General features: G+C 43.4%; 1 protein-coding gene across 1 annotated transcript in view; it reads right to left on the reverse strand.

The window, feature by feature from the left end:
* Positions 1-449: 449 nt before the first annotated feature.
* TMEM91 (transmembrane protein 91) overlaps positions 450-12094 on the reverse strand; it is a 54329-nt gene continuing 42684 nt past the window's right edge. The window contains exons 3-4 of the mRNA XM_069986717.1: positions 3743-3886; positions 450-1002 (exon numbers count right to left, since the gene is read on the reverse strand). Coding sequence (XP_069842818.1) covers positions 844-1002; positions 3743-3886 — 303 coding nt within the window. The 3' untranslated portion in view covers positions 450-843. The remainder of the gene's footprint in view (positions 1003-3742; positions 3887-12094) is intronic.

Consider the following 12094-nt stretch of genomic DNA (forward strand, 5'->3'; position numbering starts at 1 on the left):
CCCTTTAAATCTACCATGTATAACAAGATGTCAGACAGTCAAGCCAGGCACAGTCATTATCCCGTAGTAATAATGGAGGAATAGGCCACGTCTAAAAAAATTGTTCAATATACTGTAAAATGTTGTGTTTCAGTCAGTACAAGAGAATCGTATGCCCTTTCCATGGTCCAGTACTCACTGAGACAAGGCATATAGCCTTTCTGGATATCTTTACTGAATGTTGCAGCAACAGGGTTATATTTCTTTACAGTGATAGATAGGGGTTGTCTGGGATTAGAAGAAAAGTCTTTTTTTTCCAGAAAAACAGTGGCACCCTTGTATGTGAGCTGTGTCAAGCATTGCAGTTCATATCTGTATGAGTGAAAAGACCTGAACTGCAATACCAGCTACAACCTATGAACAAGTGTGGTGCTACACAGCAGAAATAAAGAAGTCACTGTTTCCTGGAAGATATGAATTTAATAACATTTTTTTCTGTACACATTCGATTTAGTGAAATACCAAATAAATTGCCAGGCAGCCATGTCATTAATAATTGTCCAACGTATAATCATTGCAAAAGTACGAAATGTTATGTAGAGTCCATCCATTGGGGGCCAATGTCCAGACCATCAGGTCTCATGAATGAAGCGATCCCGTACAGGACAGGATAAGAAGTACAAGAGATATATATAACGCAAAGGATGATCTGGCCGGGCTGTGAATGACTAAAGTGCGTCCATGGAAGAATCTGTGTACAAGTCCCAATGGGTATCCACTTCTACCAGTACGGGCAGATATCTGGTCCATTCCTAGGTAAGGTACACCTCGGGCCTATATGGGGCAGGGATAATCTTTAATCTCCTAGGTTGGTGCTCTGTTGGACAGATATGCAATAAGGGCCACCACCGCACCCACATAAGTGCAAATGCCAAGGAAGATGGACAGAACAGCCAGTAGAAAAGTTTGTCTGGAAGCCACACTTGCCCCATGGTAGTCACCTTGAGCCGAGGCCTTGTTGGTCTGTAAAGGAAGACAAATCTCTATTAGCAGAGAGTAATAATTGTAAAGATTCACAGGTATGCTTATAAAAGAGTCAAGTTGGGTGAACAACTATCTGATGTCTAGGGTCAGCCCAACAACTATCTATGGTCAGCCAGACAACTATCTATGGTCAGCCAGACAACTATCTATGGTCAGCCAGACAACTATCTATGGTCAGCACAACAACTATTTATGGTCAGCACAACAACTATCTATGGTTAGCACAACAACTATCTATGGTCAGCACAACAACTATCTATGGTCAGCCAGACAACTATCTATGGTCAGCCAGACAACTATCTATGGTCGGCACAACAACTATCTATGGTTAGCACAACAACTATCTATGATCAGCACAACAACTATCTATGGTCAGCCCAACAACTATCTATAGTCAGCCCAACAACTATTGATGGTCAGCCCAACAACTATCTATGGTCAGCCCAACAACTATCTATGGTCAGCACAACAACTATCTATGGTCAGCCCAACAACTATCTATGGTCAGCCCAACAACTATCTATAGTCAGCCCAACAACTATTGATGGTCAGCCCAACAACTATCTATGGTCAGCCCAACAAATGATGTAGCTCATATTCAGCACAGAACAGGCCGAGTAAATTACAGCAAAATTTAACAATGACTGTAGATGACGTCTAGTTGTATCCTGTAGAATAAGGCTTAAAATCAACTTATGCTTTAAGGGCCATTTTCACTCATTATATTTTCATACTTCGATGTAAATAGCCTCCCAGAATCCCCCCAGGCTGTAGAGCGGGTAACATTCATAATACATGTAGTCATCCACCTCCTGGTACAGAGCGTGCAGGATGAATTGAGTTACTAGGTGGAAGGAACATTTTAAATGCAGCCTTCGGCCTTGACAGAGAAGCATCACAACCAGCCGGCTGTAGTCCGGAAATCAGAAAATGAGTTGACTGCCTACCCTTTATTCTTCATGCATATAAAAAAGGCCCCAATGGACCAATGGAGGCATTGTAGATGCATAAAGAATAAAGCTTATGTTTTAGGTGTAAGCTAATTGTCCTATTTCCTATTTTGACCCCCCCCCCCCCATGATCTACAGAATGGCCCCTGGCTGAGGTAGCCAGGTGCCGATCTAGGGATCACAGGGGGCACAGAGGGTGGACCCCTTGTGATGTCTTACTTTTCCCCTATCCTCTGGCAAGGGGACATGTAAGTTTTAACTGGAAAACCCCTTTAGGCTGCGTTCACACTACGTATATTTCAGTCAGTATTGTGGTCCTCATATTGCAACCAAAACCAGGAGTGGATTGAAAACACAGAAAGGCTCTGTCCACACAATGTTGAAATTGAGTGGATGGCCGCCATATAACAGTAAATAACGGCCATTATTTCAATATAACAGCCGTTGTTTTAAAATAACAGCAAATATTTGCCATTAAATGACGGCCATACACTCAATTTCAACATTATGGGAGGCATTTATTAAGTCCGGCGTTTTTTACGCCGGACGTAAAAATGCCCCCGCAGCTCCGGCGCTACGGAGATTTATGTAGAGGCGGACTACCTCTACATAAATCCCGTGCGCGCCGTTGCGCACCGCCGAAAACCTACGCCAGCTGAGGACTGGACTAGGTTTTCGGCGTACATTTGGGCGGAACGGATGATAAATCGCGCGGACTCTGAGTCTGCGCCCTCCGTTCCGCCCACTTTCCGCCCCCTGGCGTACTCGGCGGAAAGTGCCGATTTGCGTTTTTTTCCCCAGCAAATAAACATGCAGGGGGGAGGGACAGGCACTAGAAATAGGCAGGAATGTGACTGTAACTGTGATTGACTGGCTAAACTATGTCACCTCCTAAATATAAGAATAGTGATTTCAGATTCGTGTCACTTGGTGGTTGGAGCTAGAGAGGGACAGTCTGTAAAGCAGGGAGAGTAAGGTTTTAGGTAAAATTAGGTAGGGAGGGACCCCAAAAGCCCTTGTAAGGGCTAAAAGTATAAAAACCATACATTTAGAAGCTGTTGTGCTGCTGCTGTGCTACTACTGATTTGCACAGTCTGCATCTTGTAAAGGAGTTGAACGCCTCTTTCATTTCATTATTGAAAAAAACTATTATATATACATGGGGACTCCCTTTTATTTAAATACTGAAGTGTTACCAAACATCAAAGGGGAACTCCAGCTAAAATCTTTTTCTTTCAAATCAACTGGTGTCAGAAAGTTTTATAGATTTTCAATTTACTTCTATTTAAAAATCTCAAGTCTTCCAGTACTTATCAGCTGCTAAATGTCCTGCAGAAAATGTTGTTTTCTTTCCAGTCTGACACAGTGCTCTCTGCTGCCACCTCTGTCCAAGACAGGAACTGTCCAGAGCAGGAGAGGTTTTCTATGGGGATTTCCTATTGCTCTGGGCAGTTCCTGACATGGACAGAGGTGGCAGCAGAGAGCACTGTGTCAGACTGAAAAGAAAACATTTCTGGCAGGACATACAGCAGCTGATAAGTATGGGAAGACAAGATTTTTAAATAGAAGTAAATTACAAATATATATAACTTTCTGAAACCAGTTGATTTGAAAGAAAAAGATTTGGTTGTGCCACCATACCAGTTCTGCACAAGCTTAGGAAACCAGTGAGCCATTCTTTTCTTCACCTTCAACTTTTTTTCTGTCTTTCTTTTACTCTATATCCTCCGGAGCAGACAGCGCTGGAAAGCAATGTCATTAGTTCTCACCTTTTGTGACAGGAAGAAAGCAGCAATACCTAGGGGCCAGAAACAGCACAGCATGGAGAATACAGCCAGTCCCAGGTAATCTTGGGGCAGGAGCAGCGAGAAGTGACTCTCACTATCTGTGTCACTGTCACTGGATGAATCGTTCTGTGAAGACAGAGGTGACACTCAGCAATACTCACATACACGCATGGTGGATGCACTAATGCAGGTAATAAACATTATGGGAAAAATAGGACAATTCTTATTCTGTGGTTGATGTTCAAAAATGAGGAAAAAAATGTAAAAGAGACAAAAATAAACAAAAGTTCTATGGAATTTACTAATTTGCACAATTTTACCCAAATATATTGATTGTACTAGTGTATAAATGACCTTAATTTCTTAATACCTTTCATTTCAATTGCAAATCGTCTAGCTTCCTCCAGTCTACAAGGCAATCTATGGAAACAATTCCCTATAAAATCTGCTGTACTGCCAGTCAATGCCCAAATAATACAACTGCATGATACTGAGAGGTTTTAGGGTTAAAGGGGTACTCCAAAGATTTTTTTTTGCTTTCAAACTGGCACCAGAAAGTGCCAGAGATTTGTAGTTTACTTCTATTTAAAAATCTCTAGTCTTCCAGTACTTATCAGCTGCTGTATGTCATGCAGAAGGTGGTGTATTCTTTCCAGTCTGGAGAGAAGGAGAGGTTTTCTATGGGGATTTGCAACTGCTCTGGGCAGTTCCTGACATGGACAGAGGTGGCAGCAGAGAGCACTGAAAGAATCCACCATTTCCTGCAGGACATACAGCAACTGATAAGTACTGGAAGGCTGGAGACTTTTAAATAGAAATAAATTACAAATCTTTCTGACACCAGTTAATCTGATTTTTTTTTTTGCTGAAGTACCCCTTTAATTTCAATGGAGAGTGTTAAAGGAGTTGTTAGAGGTATGTTCACATATACTGTTTCTTCTGCAGATTTTATGCTGTGTAAGTCAACACAAATAAAATAGCTGAACGCAGCATAAAAATCTGCAACAATATAATCCGCAGTGTAAAATCATATACGGTATTATGGCCTTGTGCACACACAGAAGGAAATGACAAGGAAAATTTTACTTGCTGAAAATCTGCTTTGAAATCCTCTTTCTGCTCCAGGCTGAAATGAAGCAGAGCTGAGCCAGGAAGGGCGCTTACTCGCCATGGAACTTGGAGATTTGCAGCAGAAATACATCAAGAACTGAGATGTCAATTTTTTTCAGGGAATTTCATTCCAAGCGGAATCCACTCTGAATTTAAAGCAGAAATTACCCACATATACCCTATTAGAGATAACTCTGTTGGGCTAAGGGGATGAAGCGTTTTTTTTAAGGGTGCCTTCACACACCGAATCCGCAGCGGATTTCATGCTGCAGATTCACAGCGAAATTTACTGCGGATCCAGTACATGTTCATCCCAATGAGAATACATACTCGCAGCAGGATTGACATCCCGCTGCATGTATGTAAGTTAACCCCCCACCGTCCGGAGCATACATTTACCTGCTCCGCGCTCCGGCTTGCTTCGGGGGTTCCCGGTGTCTGCTTGTCCCGCTCAGCCAATCAGCGTGCTGCCCCGCCGAAGCCACTGATTCACTGAGTGGGACATCCAGACGAGTCCCATTGCATCTAAATTTTCTTTTTAAAATTACCTGGTCGGCGCCAGCACGGGGATCCCAGTGACGCGAACCATTTTTCCAAACACTGCCTGCTTACTGGCTTGTCGAAGTTTTGTTCCTGTGCACAGGCTCGGCTCTATGCACTGGAGGTGGCCCCCCCCCCCAATGTGACGATATCCCCTCCTCTCAGAATCAACAGGGCCGCGTCACCAAAGAGAGGTGATATATCGCTATACTGGGGGCGCCGGGCCAGCCTTCAGTGCTTAGAGCTGGGCCAGTGCACAAGAACATCACGGGGCTGAGCACTTTGAAAAAAGGACTGTGCCACCGGACTCCCCAAGCAGTTGAGGACCAGGTACCTTCAGATGCTTCAGCCTACCCCATGAGCTCTAGTCCATGAACCTCTGTCTGCTTTGCAGCTATTCCTTTAAGGGGACAGCGCAATTTACTGTGTGGGGGGAGTCATTCCAGATACCCCATATTTTTTGGGCGGCAACCCCTATTTTGGTTTACCACTTTTTCAAAAGGTACGATCACTAAACATCAGTAAAGTTGGCAGGTCATCAGTCATCCATTTTAACACTATTATTTTGTGTGCCAAGAATAGTGTTTCCCCCTAGGGGTAAAGTGTTTACAAAAACAACCCTAGTCGTCTCGTGTAGTGAATGGGTTACTGGAGATATTGCTAGTGGTAGTGAATAGATTAATGGTCCCTCCCCTGGAGTTAACGGAGTATGCAACAGAAGAGCCCATGGAGCCTCATTGAAGAGTCTTGAAACACAGGACTAGCCAGATATCCCTCCGTGAAGAACCCAGCCAAGGGGTGGCTCCTGTACGGAAACCACCAAAACCACCATAGTAAGTGGCCCTATGAGTCAATGTAATGACAAGGGAAAAACCAAAGCCAGGTATCCATTCACATACATCTGTTTCGGGGTGTTGCCCCTCATCAGTGTGGAGCAGGATTCTGGCTAGGTGGGAGCAACACCTAGCGGAGGGATATTCTGGCTAGTCATGTGTTTTGAGACTCTTCAATGAGGCTTTGTGGGCTCTTGTTTTGCATATTTATGTTTCCCAGGGACAATGCACCTAGGATTTCACTGCATTGAGCGCTTTCACTAGCAGCCGGCAGCGTTATTGTTTGGCTGGTCTCCCTGAGATCAGCAATCTGTTTCTCTTTTGGAGTTATCAGAGACATCTCTGGTAGTCTAGGGTGGTCAAGAGATGAATAACTCTGGTTAATAACGGTGGTGGTCTATAACAGTATTTCTCAACCTCTTCAAGCCAAGTACCCCCAAGTGATAAGATGTTCCAACCAAGGAAGCGATCAGTTGGCTAAATATAATAAACATTGGCTAAATAAGACCACTCTGTCAGTGGTGCCTTTCCACATCATATTCTCCTGTAAGAATGGGACTGCCCTGTATGTTCCAGTAATAAAGCCACCTATAGCCAGTAATAATTCCCACCTCCTCAGTAATAATGCATCCTATGGCCAGATATATATATTTTCTGTAGCCAGATATGCTGTCCTGTAACCAGACAATGCCTCCCTGCAACCGGACACAATGCTCTCAGTAGCTAGATATGCCCCATGTAGCCAGGTATAGCCCCTATAACCAGGTATGCCCTCTATAGTCAGGTATGGCCCCTGTAGCCAGGTATGCTGATTGTTGCCAGACATGCTCTCTGTCGCCAGATATGTACCCTGTAGCCGGGTGTGTGTCATGTAGCCAATTGAGCCCGTAGCCAGCCCATGCCCCCCTGTAGCTAGGTATGTCCCCTGTAGCTAGCTAAGCCCACTGTAGCCAGTCATACCCCTTGTAGCCTGGAAACTCAGGACTCCATACAGATTGCTGGTTAAAGGTGCTGGAGGAGGACAGGCTCGGTGTGTGTAGGCAGAGGCTGGCAATGCTGATAGGGAAGGTGGACGGTGGCCTTGGCAGTAGCAGCTCTGTGGATTGGCACTTTGGGGTATTGCTGAATGCTGGCAATGTTCCAGTGATGAAAGCAATTAAGTGTTTGTTTTTTTAACACAGTATGTACCCCCTCAAGCATGTACTGTACCTACTGTGGCACGTTTACCGCAGGTTGGAAACCACTGATCTAGGGTAGTGAAAAGGTTATTGGTGATATCTATGGTGGTCCATGTTAGAAGTTACTGTAAAAAAATGTAAAATTGGTCAACACTCAGCGTGACAGAGTGATGCATGCCTCGTAATGTGTGCGGTCGATTTTAATCACGTACAGAAATAAGAATTGGACTTCTGGTGGTTTACAGTAGTGAAAGGGTTAATGGTTAAATCCCTGGAGGTCTAGGGCAATAAACCAACAAATTCCCCCATATTGGAGACGGAGGACCCGGCATCAGTGACTTTCTCTCATCTTTCTTGGGAGAATGCCGTGACGTTGTGATCCTTCGTCTCGTCTATTGTTAATATACCACGCGCCATGTACAGAACACGAGACCACCTCTATGGTTTGCTTGTCCCCGGCTGGCATTGTACAGCTTTAAAAACAGCCGAGGCTTTCCCCTCCTGTGGCGGCATCTATACACTACAATACACGACAGCTGCGGCAGCTAACTGCAGCCCTCTCACCGTAAATTGAATGATTGATTCATTTCATTAGTTTCATTCCTGAGTAAGTGGTTGAATTAAAATACCATGTCACGGGTTTTATTCTGGCATCTGATGCCCGATAAGGTATGAAATGTACGGCTAGCCTGGCAGTGATTTGACATCAGCCGCTATAATTTAATATTGTTTGTTTGGAGGATCAACAAGATGGTAATCTAGTATTAGATCTTGGATTCTTTATACTGTTTCTATGGCTCTTGCACCATACAGCACCTCATAGCTCAGCTGCATCTCTATGGTCTGATATACTGTAGGAGTGGCTGAATAGACCATCTATTGGTTGCTTACTGCTGACTAAGAACACTCTATAATGTACCAGGAAACCATCTCTAGGTGGCACGTGGTTTGGTGGGTGTGACTGTTCATGTGGCCATAGGTTGTCACAAAGGGTTTTGCTGCCCTCATAGGGGGACAAGCTTAGTTCCAATGGTAAGTAAATCACTTGGTTCACATCCAACAAAAAACATCTTGTGAATAAGAGAAGTCTGATTTAAGGGATCCAACCACCGTTGGCATGTCCTCTGACAGTCTAATGGTCTTATTCGACGTGCGGTAAATGAGTGCCATTTTGCTGGATTGTCACTCGGTTATGAAGCTTATTACAGGGCTAGATAACTGTGCGGGTAGGGCTGTCTGCATAACGCTTGTGCAGTGCTTCTCAATTACGGTCCTCAGGCCTCACCAACAGGTTATGTTTTGAGGATTTCCTTAGTATTTCACAGGTGATATAATTATACTCAGTGCATCAGGTATTAGCACAGGTGTCCTTTGCATGGGATATGCTCAAAACATGACCTGTTGGTGAGGCCTAAGGACTGGAATTGAGAAGCACTGCTCTAGTGTATTAGTGCCCCATAAGGTGTATGGTGGCCTTACGATTCTCCCCCAACATATGATATTGGTGAAGAGAAAAGTTGGGCATGTAGGATTTTACCCTTCCAACTCCATTGTTGTGGGAGCAATAAGCCACCATAGCTGTCTGGCTACAGCCACTACCCCCCCCCCCTCCTCTTATAGAATATGTGATGATAGGATATGCACAGGATATACACATGTGTATCAGGAGCATAGGAGAGATAACGTATAGACGAATAAATGTTTGGCTGACAATTAAACAGGACTAATAATAATAATACAGTATATGGCTATGTTCACACAACGCATGTTTTGCATAAATCACGGACGTTGTTGCAATTTGCAACAACGCCCGTGATTTATACAAAACATATGTTGTATGACAATTAATGGAATCCTGGCCAGAGCGTATACACATAGGGAGATATTTATCAAACATGGTGTAAAGTGAAACTGACTCAGTGGCCCCTAGCAACCAATCAGATTCCACCTTTCATTCCTCACAGACTCTTTGGAAAATGAAAGGTGGAATCTGATTGGTTGCTAGGGGCAACTGAGCCAGTTTCACTTTACACCATGTTGGATAAATCTCCCCTATAGTATATGATCTGGGATTCCATCCGGGGGTCCGAACTGCCAGGACTCCCACTGATCCCAAAAACAGGGATGTAATCGCCCCGCAATAAATGAAGTTCTACATTCTCTATGGGGCCACCAAATGCTTCTGAGTTCAGTACCCAATAGTTTTCGGTGGCCCCACAGAGAATGAATGGAGTGGAGGCATGTTATCCTCTATCCTATGTATGGGGGATAACAAGCTCAGATGGGAATACCCCTTTGGGCACAGTGTCAATTATTTTATTACATTTGTCAAGAACTTCATAAACTCTGAATATAGGTTGTTAATAATCTCAGCTACCTAGTATACAGCAGTGGATGATCAATCCCGAAGCCCGAGGCAAGCTGTGTACATAACTCCTCAGCACATCTTTTAAGATATTGAATTTACTCTAACAAAGTTAAAAGCGGCCCATTTATTAAGAAACATACTACGAAATTCACTTTGAAACAGGCGAGGCCCTGCCGTGTGTGATAATGTGATAGGCCGGCATAACATGTCAATAACCCAGGGACTTGTTTGCTTGATATATTACAGTCCTCCTTTGAATTTGATGAGAAAACCACATCCCTGCAGCAATGTAATACGCCCATGAATGTTGACTCTCCGCATTGTATTTTGGAAGAGCAGCAGTTTGTGCTCTAGAGCTGTTCTCCCTACAGTAAATGGAGACTGAAAGTGGCAATTATTGTTACTTATTATGGAACTTATGGTCATTTGCCTTTAATCAACCAGTCATTAGTTACTCATACACATAATTCCCCTGATCACATATACATGCATACTCAGCATGGTGAAGTGCTCATGTTTATTCAGTATGGGAAAGGGAGACAGGCGCAGGATATGCCTCAAGTGTCTACAGGTGGACTCAGCACGGAAAAGTGTGGTAGCCAATGTAGACATGGATCCAGAAGGATCCTGGGGGCCACTGTTATTCCAGCAATGCAAACTCCTATGATTGCCTGCAAACTCCTATGATTGCCTCCAATGAAAAGTAATAGGCAGCAGGGATTTGTTGCAATAAAAGTATTGAGCCCTTTAGAATTGAGTCCTAATAAACGGTGGTCTCATTGTGATCTAATTTGCAATAATACCTAAAACCATGTAACTGTACTAATAACAACCAGATAGTTGTATGGTTCATGTCTCATGTTGAGCACAATAAGAAAAAATCCACAGTGCAGGGGGTAATATTGTAGGTAAACCATTGAATGTAATAATCTGCAGATTTTGGACCATTCTTTCTTTTTCAACCATCCTTTAGCTGATTTACATGTGTTGGGTCATTGTCTTGTCTTGTGGGCTTTGGGCCATTGTCTTGTAGCATTCTTGGATTACTGTCCTTGTATTTCCCTGGAAAATATTTCCCTACAACTGTGAATTCAGGCCATCAAGATTATAAATGTTGACAACCCCTTTAAATGTACATGAAACAGTAATTTGAATACCTTGTTATGTACTTAGAACATGTTTGCTTCTGTTCTGTCTTTCAGCTTCAATAATAAATACTTGCAAAAATGTTAAACTGTAAAGATTTCCTGAATTCTCCTGTATGACCGTCCATGTACCCAGACTGGTCAAGTCCATCGGACAACCTCAAACAATTGCCTGTCCACCTGGGCAGATTCTCACTATACCTTACAATTTAGAAGAAGGCGCTATTATTCTGGACTCAAATACAAATTACCAGTCAAGGCTCCTATCTATATAACGTTTTACTCTATTAAGGGATCCCAGGCAAACCAGGCACCCTGGAATAATTCACCCAAAATTACCTGCGACAAAACATCCATAAATAGACCCGCATGAGAGCTGGAGTCAAGAACATAATAAACAAGGACAAGAAAATTATATCAGTGTATAGACATGAGTCTACAAGGAGAGTACAAGCTGGACTTCTTTTTGTAAAAAAAACTGAGAACCCCAGAGACTAGATAGATCCTGAGCTGATATAGGTTCCCTGTAGTGCGAAACACTACAGGTAAATCAAGGCTTCCTTCTCAAACACTACAGGTAAATCAAGGCTTCCTTCTCATCTCATACCACCCATAAAATTCTGGGAAGCTGTCCCTTGTGAAAACACTAGTGTTCTTACTATTTACACAGTGCTGCCTCTTGAATGTAAACTTACCTCCCTATCAAAGTCATCTTCATTATCAGCTGTTTACTGCCTGCTTACTTCAAGAGCCCCACTTTGGCGGTGTAACCCTCCCATGATCCTCATGACTCTCTTCTGCTGTTTGTCTTCTTTCAGTTCACACTGCACCTTGCAGACACCACACAGGAGTAACCCCCTTTTCCCACGCCCATGCCATCTATACTGCTGTATTATAATTCAGCCCCCAACACAGTGCTATTAGTTATGCATGAAACATTTCTTCTTTGTGTCAAAGTCATATATGAAAGGCAGAGAGGAGGAGCATGTGAGCAGGTGCTCATCTGTTATTGGCACCTAATTCATATCTTACTGCTGAGTACTGCTCTATAATGTCCTCTGCACTGCTGCTCTTGAGTGTGTGCTACACATATAAAGAAGAGCAGGATTCTTTTGTGTGTGTGTGTCTGCAGCCGATGGGAGTCATCGTAGAAGGAAGGC

This window comes from Dendropsophus ebraccatus, chromosome 10, assembly GCF_027789765.1.
Source record: "Dendropsophus ebraccatus isolate aDenEbr1 chromosome 10, aDenEbr1.pat, whole genome shotgun sequence".
Taxonomy (NCBI): domain Eukaryota; kingdom Metazoa; phylum Chordata; class Amphibia; order Anura; family Hylidae; genus Dendropsophus; species Dendropsophus ebraccatus.